The sequence below is a fragment of the Oryctolagus cuniculus genome, chromosome 6 (assembly GCF_964237555.1).
Source record: "Oryctolagus cuniculus chromosome 6, mOryCun1.1, whole genome shotgun sequence".
Taxonomy (NCBI): Eukaryota; Metazoa; Chordata; class Mammalia; order Lagomorpha; family Leporidae; genus Oryctolagus; species Oryctolagus cuniculus.
The window spans coordinates 3,286,496-3,305,251 of NC_091437.1; the positions used below are offsets into that span (position 1 = coordinate 3,286,496).

Below are 18,756 nucleotides of genomic sequence, written 5' to 3' on the forward strand. Positions count from 1 at the left end.
TTTAAACCCTTTGCATGAAAATAAACATTTTATCTTTCCACAAATGTTTTTGAAGTCCCCTCACAGGTATAGATATACACACACAAAATTATAATATTTATATAATGTAAATACATATTATTTTCAGACTTCCATCCTAAAAATCTCAGAAAAAGACATGCAAAATACAAATCAATGAAAAATATCTTTAAGTTTTGACTAAAGAAACTGTGGTGTCTGCTAAACTGCTAATCTTAAACAGTGAAACAAAATCATTTTTTGAAAAGTGCTACTTAAAACAGTAGTAAAATTTCACTTCAATGAGCTTTATGAAGTCACAGTAATTGTTCAAGTTTCCATGGACAACAGGTGCCAAGGATAATTCTCACTGTTTTACAATAGAACACTGGAGTTCATCACGGTGGATGGCGCACTCGCAGCTACCTGAGTACATGGCGTTCCCACCAGGGCCACTCACATGGTCACCCTGCACACGGCCAGGGCCCAGCCAGGAACGGGAAAGGAGGAAGCACTGGGGGGAGCCACAGATGGCTGTTATGTGAGAACACAGGAGAGAACCAAATCCTCAACAATCCACAGGTCTGCTTTTGTAAGCGCCACAACCAATTCCAGTCTAAGCGCTCTGCGACGAAGGCCGCTGCAGGTCTGTCAGCCTGCAGAAGTCCTGGACGTGTGCTGCATGGGGTCCTTCCAGAAGGAGGCGAGGGCGAGGCGGTCGGGGTGGGGTGGGGGGGCGGGCCCCATGCAGCAAGCACTGGAGGAGCCTGTGACACTGTCGCCATGGAAGGCTCGAGTGACGCGGGCACGCCCGAGGGGGTCTTGGAGAAACTGGGGCCCTGTCATCTGAGCAGCCGACGGGGGCTCTTCAGGACGCTGCGCCAGTCAGCGTCCCTCCCCCACGATGGCCAGACACCCACAGGGCTGCAGCGGCAGGGCAGCCGGCTCCAAGACAGCAGGAAGAGACCAGAGAGCCCGGAGTCCCTGCGCCCTCCGAAGAGCCCTGAGCAGGGGCTGTACATGACGTCAGGACTTGTTTACAGACGTGCAGGCGGCTGGCACCCACCCATTCCACAGCCATTTAAGCAGAGGTAGTGCACAGAGAATGCGAGCTGAAAAGACAGCACCGCACGGGGAGAAGCTGTCTGAACCACCCTCGACGACAGGGGACTGCGTTAGGCAACAACAGCCCGTGACCCACTCCAACCGGGCAGGCACCTGCTCCCCTGCTCAGGCCCTCCAGCCACACTATCTGGACGTGGGCAGGACGCAGTCCTGGTACTTCCCACAGATTTAAGAACAGAGCCCCTCCCCCCTCACAAGCACAGACCCAGTTAAAACTGAACACACACTGCTATGGGTCCTGACAGTGGGGATGCCCGAGCTTGTAGTTATCAATCATTCTTTGAAACACACACTCCCGTTGGAAAATGCTGAGCACATGCATACATGTTCACGTGTGTGTGTGCGTGTGGGCATGTACTACACACATGTTCACGGTCAGAACACAGCCAGGTCACCTTCTGTCCAAAGTGACAGTGAGTGACCCACCAGGACTAAGGGATTAGGATTTTCGGGAGAGACAGGCAATAGGAAGGCGTCCAGTAGGCAAGGTGGGACCGGCCCTCTTGTAGGAACCCAGGCCTGGACGGCTGGGGCTGGGACAAGACAAACCCAGTGACAGTGCTGCCCAGGTCATGCGCAGGACCACCTTTTACAATGTGAAATCATTTTTTAAAAGATTATTTACTTATTTGAAAGGCAAATTGACAGGGAAAGAGAGACAGAGACAAGCACTTAGGCCATCATCCGCTGTGTTCCCTGGCACATTATGGAAGTGGAGCAGCTGGGACTTGAACCTGTGCCCTGATAAGAGATGCTGGTGCCACAGGTGGTGGCTAAACCTGCTGCACCAGCCAGAACACTGGCCCCTACTGCACAATCTTTTTATCAGGAAGTCAAGACCTTTCAACACTTCTGAGAGGTCAGACCTACCTGCAAGGTTGAGGTCAGACTCAGACAACCACAGGGAAGGGTGCGTTTAGCCCAGCCATTAGACAGCCACGTCCCACACTGGGTTCCTGGGTTCAAGACCTGGCTCCACCCGACTCCACCTTCCTGTTAGGTGCACTCCGGGAGGCAGTGGTGGAAACTTGATAACTGAGTCCCTGCCGCCACACAGGAGACCTGGATTGAGTTCCTGGCTCCTGGCTCCGGCCGCAGCCCAGCCCCAGCCCCAGCCCCAGCTCCAGCTCCAGCCCTTATAAGCATTTGAGGAATGAATCAGTGGATGGGAGCATTCTCTCTCTCCCCCGCCCCCAATAAATAAATAAATTTTTAAGTTCATGGGAAAATGAAATTAAAAGATAAGTTACCTTAGTTTCAGAAAACTGAAATGCATAGTTTTGTCATAATAAGCATTTTCCACAAACTTTGAAAAATTTATCTTTTATTTGGTTTCTTCACAAAATGCCTGCAATAGCCAGGGCTACGCCAGGTGGAAGTCGAGAGCCGGAACTCAGTCCGGGTCTCCCACAAGTGTCGGCGCCATCGCCTGCTGCCCCCGAGTCTGCGCTGGCAGGCGCAGAGCTGGGAACGTGAGAAACGGGTGAGTCCCAACCGCGAGGCCAACTGCCTGCTCCTCGTGGCTACCACAGTTCCTCTGCACTCCGAGAAACTCCCTCACTTCACTTCCTGAAGTCGCAGCAGCCCTTCCCGCCCAGACGCAGGCTTCTCACGTGCTGGTGGACTCCACCTTGACACTCAGGGCAAGAACTAAAGCTCCCGAGACAGAGGCACATCTCTCCCTCCCACCTTTCTGGTAATAAGATCTCAATGAGAAATGATCTCAGATGATGCCACGCATCTTTAACTTCTCTTTTTCTAACTGAAAAGTGAAACCGTCCCAGTTAGTATCCCATGGCCACAGGCACCCTCTCCTGGGGACGCCACTTCATTAATATTCCAGGCAGGTGCATTAAAAATGTAAGGCCGGCTCAGAGCCGCAGAGCCGCAGGGCCTCCTGAGCGCTGGGTGGGGCGGCTGTGACATTGCACGCAGACAAAAGGGCTCTGGTTAACAGGCCCTCATTACAAGCAGGAAAGTGTCACCTCCTCCACCGCTGGACCCTGCAGGAGACACAGGCGCTGCCTGGAGCCCTGGCACCAAGGACACTGGGCCCTCGCAGCTGTGAATGGGAGACACGCGTCCTCTGTACCGAGCCTACTTATTCCTAGGTCCGGGACACACAGGGCTTATTACTGATTTGTGCGTTTTTGCTCTTTTCCTGCTATAGTCTAATTCTGAGGTAGAGATTTACATCATGAAGAATAAAGTACTGCAGTCCCTATACTGACATAGTACCTTTGAGAAGGTAGCACGCGCTCTCCCGTCACAGCCATTCAAGCCCTGAGGCGGGGTGGGGGGAGGAATCCGCTGCAGCCAACACTGGCGAGTACTCTTTTGAAATGTTGCATTTCAAAGTGAACCTCAGGAGCCCACCCAACGCTTCTCCACTGTGCCCTTGGACCCAGTAAGCCTACATTTATCACATTCTGAGTACTGCCCCATCTGTACCTGTGGTAGGCAGGGTATCATACAAGGCTTCTGTTTATTAACGTGTAAGGAAGGGTGTGGCATTGTGGCACAGTGGGTTAAGCCACTGCCTGCAACACCCACATTCCATCTGGGTGCCAGTTCATGTCCCAGCTGTGCCATTTCTGATCCAGATCCCCGCTAAGGCACCTGGAAAAAGCAGACGATGGTCCAAGCGCTTGGGCTCCTGCATCCATTTGGAAAACCTGGATGAAGCTCCTGGCTTTGGCCTCACCCAGCCCCGGCTGCTCCGGCCAATTGGAATGAGCCAGCAGATGGAAGATCTCTGTCTCTCCTCTCTCTGAATAAATCTTAAAAACCCAACAACGGAATGCTTCCCTGTTCGCATTTTCTCCCCAGCCTGTCCGACACTGAGACAGCCTCTGCTCTTCATCTGTGCCACAACAGCCCAGGTGGCCACTGCACTGCTGCAATTAAACAGGCAGGTCCTGCTACTGTGACTGTGCTCATCGACGGAGCGCATTTTGTATCCCTGCTAGAAAGCAATCTTCATTTTTTTATCCCAGTAGTTTTTCTCCCCTGGAGAAATTTATGTGGTTCTGGCCAGCTGTCCACACTCTCCCTTAAGACCAGCAAGCAAAAAACTCATTTGCTTTGCCCACCTTCCGCACCACCAGGGAATCTGCATATTTGCTCTTACAAGTGCTTCAGTCTCTCTCACTGCTTATGCTCCCGGACTAAAATGAGCCACTCTGTGCAAACATCCTTTCCAACGCCCCGTGCTTCCTATCTGAAACCCCCTCGGCGATGCGGCAGGATTCCCCAGTGCTGTCCACTTGGCGATGCTCTGGAGGCCCCAAACTGCCCATCTCCACGTCCAGGTCTTGTCCGCCCTGTGAAGGTGGAAATCAGACACTGTGCACCTGCTGCACAGCCAGCCCGGCCCGCCCCACACCTACAATGGCGCCCTTGTCTGCAGCCCCTGACCCAGAGCAGAGCAGGAGAGAAACGGCTGTTTTCAAGTTTTGCAGATGACATGTGCACTGGCCTGAGTGTGCTGACACCACAAACACATTCATTCTCCCTGTGGTGCAAAGACAAGCAAGGCTCTCCCAGCAGGATGCCACAAGACCACTGCCCTCTAGACTTGTCCTCCTCCGATGCACCGTCCCTGCTGGCTACAGGGCAGAATTTCAGCCACAGAAACTGTCCCCTACCTTCGGGGACACCAGACAGAGTTGCACACCTCGAAAATGCACACCAGCTAACATCCACCGGGTCACTGACTTCATTGTGTCTGCCCTTAGGAAGCTCCGGTTTGATGTTTGTAACTGAACCAATTGTTTCATCAATGAGCGTAGCAAAGGAAGCAATCTCTACAGGAAGTTTAAACATTTGAGCTTCTAACGCTACCGTGGAAACACTCACTTCCTTCCCCAATGCCGACCTACCCACCACGGTTAGAGCACAGTGCATCCTGCATGAACAGCCCTCCGGATCTGCTAGAGACTACAGACTGGGCCTCCGGCACACTGTGGACTTGAAGCACACACAGTTTTACATACGAGGCCCCTAAAACTTACACAGGAATCAAAGATTAAGAATGCCTGAAATGGGGGCAGGCATTAAGCCTCGTGGGTGAGATGCCTGCATTCCATATATCACAGTGCCTAGCTCTGGCTCCTGAGTCCAGCTTCCGGCCAGTGTAGACCCTGGGAGGTAGCAGGGGTAGCTCAAGCAGTTGGGTTTCTGCCACTACATGGGAGACCCGGATGGAACTCCTGGATCCTGGTTCCAGCCCTGTCCTGTCCCAGCTGCTCAGGCATTTGGAGAAGCGAATCAGCAGACAGGGGAGCTCACCCTCTCTCCCTCTCCCTTCCTCTGCCTGCCTCTCAAGTGAATAAAAATAAGAACATGTGGTGTAAAATAAGTCAGTGTGTGAAGTCAGTAAAGGTGGGAGAACAGGAGACAGGACCCAGAGCAAAGCAGGAAAGGCAGGAGGCAGACAGCACAGGGGAGTCAAGGCAGTGACACCAGAACTGGGCTTGGGACATCCGTGTCTGAACCCCAGAGCACCGCACCTCCAAGGTTTCATGTGACCCCCACATAACTCACTCAGCAACACAGGTCGGAGCTCAGTCCCTCGGCCACCATAAAGACCAGCGCTAAGCTCCGTGCTAGTTAATTGAGGTGACCCACAGGCAGAACCGCAACCGCCGTGATGCACCTGTGCCTGGCTCCTTCATGGACACGGAGCTCAGAGAAGACGGAGGAACGCAGGCAGTGGGGAGGAAGCCCGGGAAAGCGAAGGAAAGGGACCAGGCAAGGGAGGCGGGGGTGGAGGGGAGGACACGCGCCCAGGAGCAAGGCAGGCAGGGCGCTGTGCTCTCAGCTGACAATGCCACTCCCCAGCTTCCTGGCCATAAAGGCTCTCAAACCTCAGCGCTCAGCAAGCCGCAGGGCAGAGAAGGAGCAACAAGTGGGGAGCATAGGGCTGCCCCAGGGACACCCGAGAGGGGCCCAAACAGAACAGGAACATTCCACACGGGGCAGGGAGGCCCTGTGGGGAGCCCCAGCCCGGGGCAGGGGTGGAGGCGGGGGGCAGACACAGGTGCTTATTCTCAGCTGAACTTTCCTGAAAGTGAAGCTGAACTGGACAGCACTCCTGGTTTCTAACTGGTGGCCATCAAGTTTCTTCCACGGCTGTTAGAAGCCTGCTTCGGGTGCTGCTGATTCGCAAACATTCTCTTATGAACTTTAGTTTCTCTTCACACCAAATGGGAGATGTCCAAATCCTCATTCGTGGAAACAAAGCAGCTGAAACACCCACGGGCTGCCTTTGTTTACTGAAACCACACTCCCACCCAGCGTGTGGTCTCAGGCCCGCGGGACACGGCGGCCCGTGTGTTAAACAAGGAAAATCCACCAGGAAAAACGTGCGGGAGCAACCGCGTCCCAGTGCCCATGCACAACCTCCACCAGCACATCTCCGACTCGGGGTGGCTGAAAAGCGAATCTGCCCCCACGTCGCCTCCTCTCCAGGCCGTGCTCTCTTAGAGGGAGGTGGGAGTGCAGGGGGTCCGAGACCTCCCCTCTCGGTTTATTCCAGGCCTTAGCTACAGAGACCCCTGGAGACAGCTGTCCTCGACAGAGAGGGGCTCTGACCCCACTGCCTGGGCTACGGGTACAGTCTGTACCTGGAGAGAGCAGCCGGCTGCTTTCACGCCCAGCACAAAGCCCCCCAGCCCAGCGTCCTCGTCCTACAGAAGGGAAGACAGCCCAGAACCGTGAGGCGCCCAGGCCAGAGCTGCAAAGTCAAAGTGGGGGCTCCACACGGCGCATCCATCTTAGACCATCCCGGGCACCACAGGGTATCAGCAATGTCCCTAGCCAGCAGCAGCCCCCACCCAAGGGTGACATGACAAACGTCTCCAGGCACCACCAAATGTCCTTGGGGAGGGGCTGGGGAGAGCCACAGGGCTAGAAACCAGGACAGACAGCCAAGACCTCCAACGCCCAACTCCGGGCTCATTCTGTTACCCTCGTCAACACTGGCTGCTTTCAGGTAAGTATCTTGGAACCAGGAAGAGCTGGTCAGAGCAGGAAGCCCCCACCAGACTGAGTACATACTAATGATGTCACCAACAACTCTAGACAGGGAGTCAGAGACGCTGACTGATGCCCTCGACTCACCTGCACATGCTGGGTAGCTCACCTGTGTGACCTGGGATGTAGGCACCTGGTAGCTCACCTGTGTGGCATGGGATGTAAGCACCTGCTAGCTTACCTGTGAGTGCTGTGGTGTTAAGTACCTGGTAGCTCACCTGTGAGTGCTGTGGTGTTAAGTACCTGGTAGCTCACCTGTGAGTGCTGTGGTGTTAAGTACCTGGTAACTCACCTGTGAGTGCTGGGATGCAAGCACCTGGTATTTCTCATATGTTCATGGGGTTGCAACTATGCGATCCACAGAATATCAGGTCTTGGTTTTGTTTGGGTAAAATAAAGTCACATAATTTTAAACTACACTTCAGAGAAGGCTTTCTCTACAAATGGTCAACTTTCCTTCCAGCCCTGGACGAATTCACTCATACACTGATTTAAAGAACATTTAGCCGGCGCTGCGGCTCACTAGGCTAATCCCCCGCCTTGCGGCGCTGGCACCCCGGGTTCTAGTCCCGGTTGGGGCACTGGATTCTGTCCTGGTTGCCCCTCTTCCAGGCCAGCTCTCTGCTGTGGCCAGGGAGTGCAGTGGAGGATGGCGCAAGTGCTTGGGCCCTGCACCCCATGGGAGACCAGGAGGCAGCACCTGGCTCCTGCCATCGGATCAGCACGGTGCAGCGCGCCAGCTGTGGCAGCCATTGGAGGGTGAACCAACAGCAAAGGAAGACCTTTCTCTCTGTCTCTCTCTCTCAATGTCCACTCTGCCTGTCAAAAAATAAAAAAATAAAAATAAAAAAAATAAAGAACATTTAAAAAGTAAGAAGACCTCCTTGTCAAGTTCTGTAGTTGCCTGACAGTCGAGAAAAATCAACTCAACTACCCGAGGTTTCCTCAATTAATGTCTCAAACAGCGCCAGGCTCTTCCCCAACGCGGGCGAGGGAAGCGGCCTGCAGACACGGCACAGTCAGCTCCCGCACAGCACGTCCTGTATCATGGCTCCAGGGAAGCAGCAGACGTGTGTTTTACCTGTTTCTCTTCTTCCGGTGTTCTCTGCTAGAATTTTCTGACTCACTGCCGCTGCTCGTGTTACAGCGTGAGCGTGACCTGGAGATAACAAAAAGAGCAGAAGAAAAGCCCACGCTTAGGACAGATGCAACATCACAGAGGGGTTCATGGTGGTCGCCTGGAGTTAACTATGCAGTACAGTAACTCATCCAGACATAAAGCGTACAACGGCCCTCTCCCAGGCGGTGTTTCTGAACTCAGGCACACTCCAACGCAGGGAACATGAAAGCAGATAAAGGCAGATGTCATCATGTTCCCAGAAAAGACCTCAAAAATCAATCTTTTCCAACAAAACCATGACACAGCAAAGCTGTGAGCTCCCGTGGTGACGACACATGGATGCAAAGCCCTGTCCACCCCGTCCCTATCCATGGTGACTAAACACAGATGCAAAGCCCTGTCCACCTGGTCCATTTCCATGGTGACTACGCATGGATGCAAAGCCATGTCCACCCCGTCCCTATCCATGGTGACTACACACGATGCAAACTCGTGTCCACCCTGTCCCTATCCATGGTGACTACACACGGATGCAAAGCCATGTCCACCCCGTCCCTATCCATGGTGACGACACCTGGGTGCAAAGCCATGTCCACCCCATCCCTATCCACGCTGACTACACAGGGATGCAAAGCCCTGTTCACCCCATCCCTATCCATGGTGACTACACCTGGGTGCAAAGCCCTGTCCACCCTGTCCCTATCCATGGTGACTACACACAGATGCAAACTCGTGTCCACCCCGTCCCCAGCCCTGGTATCACGTGTGGATGCAAAGCCCTGTCCTCCCCCGTCCCTATCCGTGGTGACTACACAGGGATGCAAAGCTCTGTCCACCCCATCCCAGCCCTGGTATCACGTGTGGATGCAAAGCCCTGCCCGGCCTGCCCCCATCGAAACAGGTGCAGTCCATCCCCTGCCCCGGATCTGCAGGGGTCCTGGTTTAGACTGAGGAGCAGATGCTCGTCCAGCCCAGAGCTGGCCTGGACAGGACAGGGAGCGTCTTCCTCCTCGCAGGGCCCACCTGCAGAAGCCATGGCCAGCCCAAGCACTGAGAGAGAGAGAGAACGGCTCCCTGGACAACATGGCTCCAGCCACTGTCTGACCACAGCCTCACGTGAGACCTTGAACAAGACCAGCCGGGAACTGCATTCAATCCGCAGAATTGCATGAGACAGGGTGCTGCGCCCTAAGCCACCAGGCGTCAGAGCAGGTGCTGAGAGCCGTGGGAAACCGAGGGGCCCACCGAAACCCAGGGGACAGAAAAGCAGAAAGTGGTGGGGTGTGACAGAATGGGAGACGGACAGCAGCAGAAGCCAAAACTGGATTTTGCGTGTGTGTGTGTGTGTGTGTGTGTGTGTGTGTGTGAGAGAGAGAGAGAGACAGAGACAGAGAGAGAGAGAGAGAGAGAGAACAACACTCAGAGCAGCCACTCACAAAGGAAAAACAGCCCACTCCCGGTCAGCCGCAAGTGCTGCTCACCCTGTGAGTGTCTGCCCCTCTGTGCCCGTCTCCCACCCCTTCGACCCCTCTGATCCACACCACTGCTGAGGGACTGCCTCGGAGAGCAACGAAGACAGGGACAAAGACAGAGCACTGTCCCACACCTGGGGACAGCACAGCAGGACGCCTTTCGCTCATTACTTAACGTCTGCCACTTGGTCACTCGCAAACACCTAAGTCACCCGTACACACCCAGCTCCACAGAGCCCAGAGAGGTAACACAACACCAGCTGGGTCCAGGCCGCCGACAGCCCAGTGCCAAGTACACTGCACACACAACCTGCCTCTGGGCTGCCCTCCAGCCCTCGGGGGTCAGCCCCCATCCTGCGGCCTGCAACTCTTGACGGTGGCTGAGTAACCACAGCCAGCTCCCACCTGGACGCCCTCGCCACTCTGGGCTCCAAGTCCCCTCATCCCCTCCCTGGAGACCTCTGCCACCACAAGTCTGCAGCCCACATCATGGCCACACCTGGTCACCCTCTGGAACCCCTTCCAGACACTGCTCTCCTCGTGGTCACCTTCACACGCCCCCCCTCCCCCCAAGTTGTGTGACTTGAACAAGTGACTTCCCTACCCTGTACCTTAGTTTCCTCTCGGAATGGTTACGAGGACAAAATGTGTCCCTGCCATGACGCACAGCAGCCCCTGGGCCAGAAACACTCCTGGACTCCACCCACCCTGTCCCACCTTGGTGCACGGTGGGCCCTGGGCCTGGGAGCACTCCTGGACTCTCCACCCACCCTGTCCCACCTTGGTGCACGGTGGGCCCTGGGCCTGGGAGCACTCCTGGACTCTCCACCCACCTTGGTGCATGGTGGGCCCTGAGCCTGGGAACACTCCTGGACTCTCCACCCACCCTGTCCCACCTTGGTGCATGGTGGGCCCTGGGCCTGGGAGCACTCCTGGACTCTCCACCCACCTTGGTGCATGGTGGGCCCTGAGCCTGGGAACACTCCTGGACTCTCCACCCACCCTGTCCCACCTTGGTGCATGGTGGGCCCTAGGCCCAGAAATACTCCTGGACTCTCCACCCACCCTGTCCCACCTTGGTGCACGGTGGGCCCTGGGCCTGGGAGCACGCCCTGGACTCGCCACCCACCTTGTCCCACCTTGGTGCACAGTGGGCCCTGGGCCTGGGAGCACTCCTGGACTCTCCACCCACCTTGGTGCACGGTGGGCCCTGGGCCTGGGAGCACGCCCTGGACTCGCCACCCACCCTGTCCCACCTTGGTGCACGGTGGGCCCTGGGCCTGGGAGCACTCCTGGACTCTCCACCCACCTTGGTGCACGGTGGGCCCTGGGCCTGGGAACACTCCTGGACTCTCCACCCACCCTGTCCCACCTTGGTGCACGGTGGGCCCTGGGCCTGGGAACACTCCTGGACTCTCCACCCACCCTGTCCCACCTTGGTGCACGGTGGGCCCTGGGCCTGGGAGCACGCCCTGGACTCTCCACCCACCTTGGTACATGGTGGGCCCTGGGCCTGGGAACACTCCTGGACTCTCCACCCACCCTGTCCTAGCCTGGGTGCCCATCTGTGGGTTCACTCCTCTCCCCTCCCCTTTCCTCCCAGTCCTGCTTACCTGGCATGGACTCCCCACTCCCCTGGGCTGTGGGGCCACTCGGGGGGCAGTGGCAGCCCTTCTCGGGGCTGTTGTGAAATCGGGGTCTGGCAGCCTCTCTTCTTGCACCTGTCCACCCTGAGAGTGGTCTCTGCCTTCCTGCCTGGAGGCAGCAGCCCGGCTCTGCGCACTCGGGAGTGCAGAGAGAAGGGCGCCCCCAGGCCGGCAGAGGTCCACTACCTGGATGTTTCCCAGGGACATTGTTTCTCAGTCCCCTCTGCCAGCTACTCTTCAACCAAGCCTCCTGACGCTGGCTTTTCTCACAGTACTGCTACCGGCTTGGTCTTCGTCCCTGGGCCACACCATCCACCCAGGCTGCCTCATCTCTGAGACACATTGTAACCAACATCACCAAGAAACCCCCACTCAGTTCACACGGCTAACCTAGCTCCTGACTTAAACCCACATACGGCCTGCACGTGGGCTTCCTGGAGGAATCATGCATGGGGCATCTTGGGCACTGAGCCCAGGATCCCACAGCTGTGTCATCACAGGCGCTGAGCCCAGGGTCCCACAGGTGTAACATCACAGGCGCTGAGCCCAGGGTCCCACAGGTGTAACATCACAGGCGCTGAGCCAAGGGTCCCACGTGTGTGACATCACAGGCGCTGAGCCCAGGGTCCCATGTGTGTGACATCACAGACACTGAGCCCAGGGTCCCATGTGTGTGACATCACAGGTGCTGAGCCCAGGGTCCCACAGGTGTGACATCACAGGCGCTGAGCCCAGGGCCCCATGTGTGTGACATCACAGGAGCTGAGCCCAGGGTCCCACACATGTGACATCACAGGAGCTGAGCCCAGGGCCCCATGTGTGTGACATCACAGGAGCTGAGCCCAGGATCCCACAGCTGTGACATCACAGGCGCTGAGCCCACAGTCCCACAGGTGTGACATCACAGGCACTTAGCCCAGGGTCCCATGTGTGTGACATCACAGGAGCTGAGCCCAGGGTCCCACAGGTGTGACATCACAGGAGCTGAGCCCAGGGTCCCATCTGTGTGACATCACAGGCACTTAGCCCAGGGTCCCATGTGTGTGACATCACAGGAGCTGAGCCCAGGGTCCCACAGGTGTGACATCACAGGAGCTGAGCCCAGGGTCCCATCTGTGTGACATCACAGGCACTTAGCCCAGGGTCCCATGTGTGTGACATCACAGGAGCTGAGCCCAGGGTCCCACAGGTGTGACATCACAGGCGCTGAGCCCAGGGTCCCACACGTGTGACATCACAGGCGCTGAGCCCAGGGTCCCATCTGGGTGACATCACAAGTGCTGAGCCCAGGGTCCCATGTGTGTGACATCACAGGCGCTGAGCCCAGGGTCCCACAGGTGTGACATCACAGGCGCTGAGCCCAGGGTCCCATGTGTGTGACATCACAGGTGCTGAGCCCAGGGTCCCAAGTGTGTCACATCACAGGAGCTGAGCCCAGGGTCCCACAATTGTGACATCACAGGTGCTGAGCCCAGGGTCCCACAGGTGTGACATCACAAGCGCTGAGCCCAGGGTCCCATGTGTGTGACATCACAGGTGCTGAGCCCAGGGTCCCACAGGTGTGACATCACAGGTGCTGAGCCAGGGCCCCATGTGTGTGACATCACAGGTGCTGAGCCCAGGGTCCCACAGGTGTGACATCACAGGTGCTGAGCCCAGGGTCCCACACATGTGACATCACAGGCGCTGAGCCCACAGTCCCACAGGTGTGACATCACAGGTGCTGAGCCCAGGGCCCCATGTGTGTGACATCACAGGTGCTGAGCCCAGGGTCCCACACGTGTGACATCACAGGCGCTGAGCCCAGGGCCCCATGTGTGTGACATCACAGGTGCTGAGCCCAGGGTCCCATGTGTGTGACATCACATGCGCTGAGCCCATGGTCCCACAGGTGTGACATCACAGGCGCTGAGTCCAGGGCCCCATGTGTGTGACATCACAGGAGCTGAGCCCAGGGTCCCACACATGTGACATCACAGGCGCAGAGCCCAGGGCCCCATGTGTGTGACATCACAGGTGCTGAGCCCAGGGTCCCACAGGTGTGACATCACAGGTGCTGAGCCCAGGGTCCCATGTGTGTGACATCACATGCGCTGAGCCCATGGTCCCACAGGTGTGACATCACAGGAGCTGAGTCCAGGGTCCCATGTGTGTGACATCACAGGTGCTGAGCCCAGGGTCCCACAGGTGTGACATCACATGCGCTGAGCCCAGGGCCCCATGTGTGTGACATCACAGGTGCTGAGCCCAGGGTCCCATGTGTGTGACATCACAGGTGCTGAGCCCAGGGTCCCACAGGTGTGACATCACAGGCGCTGAGCCCACAGTCCCACAGGTGTGACATCACAGGTGCTGAGCCCAGGGTCCCATGTGTGTGACATCACAGGAGCTGAGCCCAGGGTCCCACAGGTGTGACATCACAGACACTGAGCCCAGGGTCCCATGTGTGTGACATCACAGGTGCTGAGCCCAGGGTCCCATGTGTGTGACATCACAGGCGCTGAGCCCAGGGTCCCACAGGTGTGACATCACAGGAGCTGAGCCCAGGGCCCCATGTGTGTGACATCACAGGTGCTGAGCCCACGGTCCCACAGGTGTGACATCACAGGAGCTGAGCCCAGGGTCCCATGTGTGTGACATCACAGGAGCTGAGCCCAGGGTCCCATGTGTGTGACATCACAGGAGGTGAGCCCAGGGTCCCATGTGTGTGACATCACAGGTGCTGAGCCCAGGGTCCCATGTGTGTGACATCACAGGCGCTGAGCCCAGGGTCCCAAAGGTGTGACATCACAGGCGCTGAGCCCACGGTCCCATGTGTGTGACATCACAGGCGCTGAGCCCACGGTCCCACAGGTGTGACATCACAGGAGCTGAGCCCAGGGTCCCACAGGTTTGACATCACAGGCGCTGAGCCCAGGGTCCCACAGGTGTGACATCACAGGCGCTGAGCCCAGGGTCCCACGTGTGACATCACAGGAGCTGAGCCCAGGGTCCCATCTGTGTGACATCACAAGCGCTGAGCCCAGGGTCCCATGTGTGTGACATCACAGGAGCTGAGCCCAGGGTCCCACAGGTGTGACATCACAGGCGCTGAGTCCAGGGTCCCACAGGTGTGATATCACGGGCGCTGAGCCCACAGTCCCACAGGTGTGACATCACAGGTGCTGAGCCCAGGGTCCCACACATGTGACATCACAGGTGCAGAGCCCAGGGTCCCACACGTGTGACATCACAGGCGCTGAGCCCAGGGTCCCACGCGTGTGACAGGTCAGACACTGAGCTCTCAGTCCCACAAATGCGACATCTGAGCACACAGCCTCTCGAGCGTGAGGTCCTGGTGACTCTCCCGCCCTTGCATCACCCCTGCACTCCTGCATCACGGAAGCCTGGGATTCAGTCTCCACATCTCCTGCGCCCTCAGACCTCCCAACGGCTCTCGACCACCCTCTGGCTTACACCTCCTAGGTGTCAGCAGCTGTCCACGCCCAGCCCCAGTGGCCAACACTCAGAAGACCGTCTGCAGCCTGGCTCGCCATCCCCAGGGTCCCGTTACCACTCTCCACAGGACAGGGGCCATCTTGGCCAGCACAAATGCAACCACAGGGTTCCCCTCCCTGCTCTGAAGACCAGCATCCTCTCTGGCCCCGTCTTTCTCCAGGGGCTCGTTTCCAGCACATTCTGCTCGCTCTCAGAGCCTGAGCAACAGCGGTCTGCCTTCCTTTCCCTCACTGCTCCCTGTTCCCTTCCAGCCCAAGGCTGTGCACGCCTGCCCCTGGCTGGCACAGTCTTTCTTATTTGAGTGCTTCCATGTCAGATCCTGGCTTAAGAATCCAGCTCTGGGAACCCTCACCAACAGCGCTGACTGCACAGGGGTCTTGTTTGTGCATAGCTCCCAATGGCTTCACTGAGGGCAGGTGGACCAGGCTTCCTGCAAGGTTAATCCCCCTCAGTCCAGACTCCCTTCCCAAAGCACCGTGATCTCAGACGCCCAAGACCTCTGCTCACCAGGGGGCAGGGTTTCGCTGGGGGTTGTCACACACACTGCCGGGAATGCAGCACTCAGTAAACCCTCTGGGTCTAAAGATGGAGGAGGAAGGGGCAGGGACTTTGTACCCCAGAACTACACTGGCTTTCTCTAGAGCAGGGATGTCAACCAAGCAGGTTTGAGGGGCTCCATAAACCCTGGAAACAGCATGAAACTGCCTATGGGCACATTAGGGTGGGTCTTTGTCCCTGAGGGACCGAGTCCAAGGTTTCATCAGAGCCCCAGAGGCTTCGGTCACCCCAAGAGGCAGAGGGCCACTGCCCCGGACTCGAGAGGGCCACTGCCCGGACTCGGCCAGCACCTGAGACCTTACGCCATCCTGCTGGCAAAACCAGGCATCTGGATACCTTTGGCAGAGCACGTTACCCTGGCATCCGACAACCAAAGGCATTTCCAAACCTAAGTCCTTGGGATTCTTCCATGCAGCTGACAAAGCTGGGTGTAAGTGTCAGTCCATCCGGCCTGCAGGGACCTGTGTCCAGGACAAGGGAAGAGCACGTGACGCTGAAGTGGACGGGCAGGCACAGGGCCGCATGCACAGCAAGGACAGAGGGAAGAAGGCACTTCCGCCTCCAGGCCAGTGGATCGAAGGGGGCCTGCAAGTGGGGGCAGAACCAGACGGAGTCTCCCCGGCCACTTGGGCGAAATGATTCTCTGCTGGGCAAATCACAATAGCCTTTCCCTGATGACACCCACGAGAGGGCCCCTGTCCAGGCCTCACAAGCTCCCGTCTGCGCTTCCAGGAGGCCAGCAGAAAGCACATCTCGGTGCACGGGCCAGCAAGTCTGCAGCTGGGCTGCGCACGCTCCGCAGTACCGTGTGCTATTAGTCTGTAAACAGTAACGTCCACATCTGCATATTTTAGCAAGCCTTGATAAATTCATTTTCAAATGTGTTAAGATCAAAACAGTTATCTGCTTAACACGTTTTAATTTTATTTGTGGAGTGCTTATAAATCATACTATCAATCAAGGATGAAAAATGATAAAAATCAGAAACACACATGTACGCTTATGTATGCATACAAGGCACACACAGGCACAGGGACATTTGTGCATGCAGTGTCACAAAAGCATGCACACACAAACACACGTGTGGACACACACATGGACTCTAATGAACCTTGCTGTAGCAGAGGAGAAAGCTCAGGAGGGCTGGGCAGGGCCTTGCTTAAATGCAGATTCCACGCGCCCCTTTTTCTGACCTGCAGACCTGGGTCGCAGGTCAAAAGCAGTCACCTCCCTGAGCTCCGGTTTTCTCATCTGTGAACCTCAGTGCTGGGAACACGACAAACCCCAAGCCGATGCCAACCACTGCCCGCCTTTCCGTCTAACCCGTGTTGGCCCTGAGCTGTGTGACGGTGAAGTCGGACTCAGTCCGAGGAAGCTGGGGAACAAGGCTCTGGGAAGAGATCAATCGGGTGAGAATGAACCACTTCCTAGCCCGCAGCAGTCACATCAAGCCTCAAGGCTCACCTGACGGCCTGACCGGAGCTTCCTTCCTGCAGCTATAAAATTACTGGTAAAGGCCAGTTACATGGGTGGCCAGGGTAAGACACAGTCCCCACAACCCGCGAGGGGCAGGAACCTCACTGGGAGGCCATCCCAGATCTCGCACCCGCTCCACGCCCAGCCTGCTCTGCAGAGCCCAAGCCTGTTGGAGCTATTTTTACGAGGTACAGACACAGCTGCAATCACAGGAGACTTCTGAGCCGCTAGGAAGACACAACAGGGCTCTCGTTCTGTGCCCCAGAGGGTTTCACCCACGCTCTGTCACGTCACCCACCTGCAGCCCAGACCCTGACGTGTAGGTGCAGTTTTCCCAGAGAGCAACCATGAACCTCAGGTACCACGTGAGGCACAGACCACATGCGATGGACTGCTAGGATACGACGAGACGCGCGCTGTTAACTGACCCATCTTAATGAAAATACAAAAAGCAAGCCCCTGCCGATGTGTTACGACATTACTCTCTTAGATCCCGGCTGCTTCAGGACCCCTGGCTGACTGTACCTCAACCGAGCACCACCTGTTACTCTGGAGCAGCAGTGGTGCTGGGAGAGTCACCGGCCTGGTGACTCCCAGGAAGGCGGGCGAGCCTGTGCTCCAGGCTCCTGCTGGAAGGAGTCTCCCGAGCGGCTGGGCTCTGCTTACCTCCTCCTCAGGGGCTGTGCAGGGTCATTGTCGCTCCCGCAGGAGGGGGCCCGGCGACGCGTGCAGGGGAACTTCGGGGACCGGGTGCGGTCGTTGGGACAGTGGTAGAGCCCGCTGGAGAGAAAGAGGACAGTCAACAGGCCCGGCAGACCCAAAGGAGCAGGTGCCCCTGAGCCAGGCCTGGGGACCGGGGACCAGCTCCTGGCTACACAATTCTCTCTGCAGGAGACTCAGGGAGTGAAGGGCGGGGCCAGAGCTGTCAGTCACAGCACAACAGCCGGGACTCTGCGGGAGCAGACTTGCCCCAGTAGCCTTGGCCTTCAGGAGGAAGGCACGGATACACAGACACACCCGAATGACCACAGTAACACTGAGGCTTGCCAAGCGCCGGCCCAGCAGCCAGCAGGGACTAGCCCAGGCTTTCTGTTCGCCATCAGTGCAGTGGCTTGAATGGGATGCGGCTCCAAACTCGGGTCACGCAAGGTGAAGGCACGGTGAGGGTGGAAACTTTCAGCCACGGTGGCATGGGGGGGGGGGGCAGAGAGAGGGCCTCGGGGGGCCCAGGGTCCCTCGGAGGGAGGGTCTCACAGACGGCTGGGTGTAGAGGCAGAGCTGGGCGCAGCCTGTCTGCCCGCCTCCCTGGTCACCGTGCAGTCGTCCCTCGGCACGCTCGCTGCCACACCCGTCCTCCCGCCTCACCGGAAGCTGGAGCAACGGGGCTGGGACCCTCGGCACCCGTGAGCAGAGTTAAACCTCCCCGCTCTCAGGCAGCTGTCTTGGGCATTTTACCGCAGTAACGAAAAGCTGACCACAGCACAGAGCTCATCTTCATGTCACCCTCAGCACTGAGACACAGTCACAGACAACAGAAACACAGAATGTTTCACCCAGTGGCCCGAGGAAGGCAGCTAGGAGGTGGCCGAGCCAACACTGGACCCCTGGGCTATCACACCTGGACACGTGGGTCTGTGACTGGTTTGCTGGTTGTGAACAGAGAGAAACTCAGTACCCCATATTTTAAAAAGAGACATATTGTTTATTTATTTGAAAGGCAGAATTCCAGAGAGACGGGGAGCCAGAGACAGAGAAATCTTCCAACCGCGGGTTCACTCCCCAGATGGCCGCAATGGCTGGGGCTGTGCCAGGCCAAAGCCAGGAGCTT

The 18,756-nt window shown here is 57.1% G+C and overlaps 1 protein-coding gene across 3 annotated transcripts in view; it reads right to left on the reverse strand.

Moving 5' to 3' along the window:
* EPB41L4A (erythrocyte membrane protein band 4.1 like 4A) overlaps nt 1-18,756 on the reverse strand; it is a 216,209-nt gene that overhangs the window by 20,260 nt on the left and 177,193 nt on the right. For all 3 annotated transcript variants that reach the window (XM_051834523.2, XM_008248402.4, XM_051834525.2), the window contains exons 15-16: nt 17,595-17,708; nt 8,240-8,317 (exon numbers count right to left, since the gene is read on the reverse strand). In XM_051834523.2, the coding sequence (XP_051690483.2) occupies nt 8,240-8,317; nt 17,595-17,708 (192 nt within the window). The remainder of the gene's footprint in view (nt 1-8,239; nt 8,318-17,594; nt 17,709-18,756) is intronic.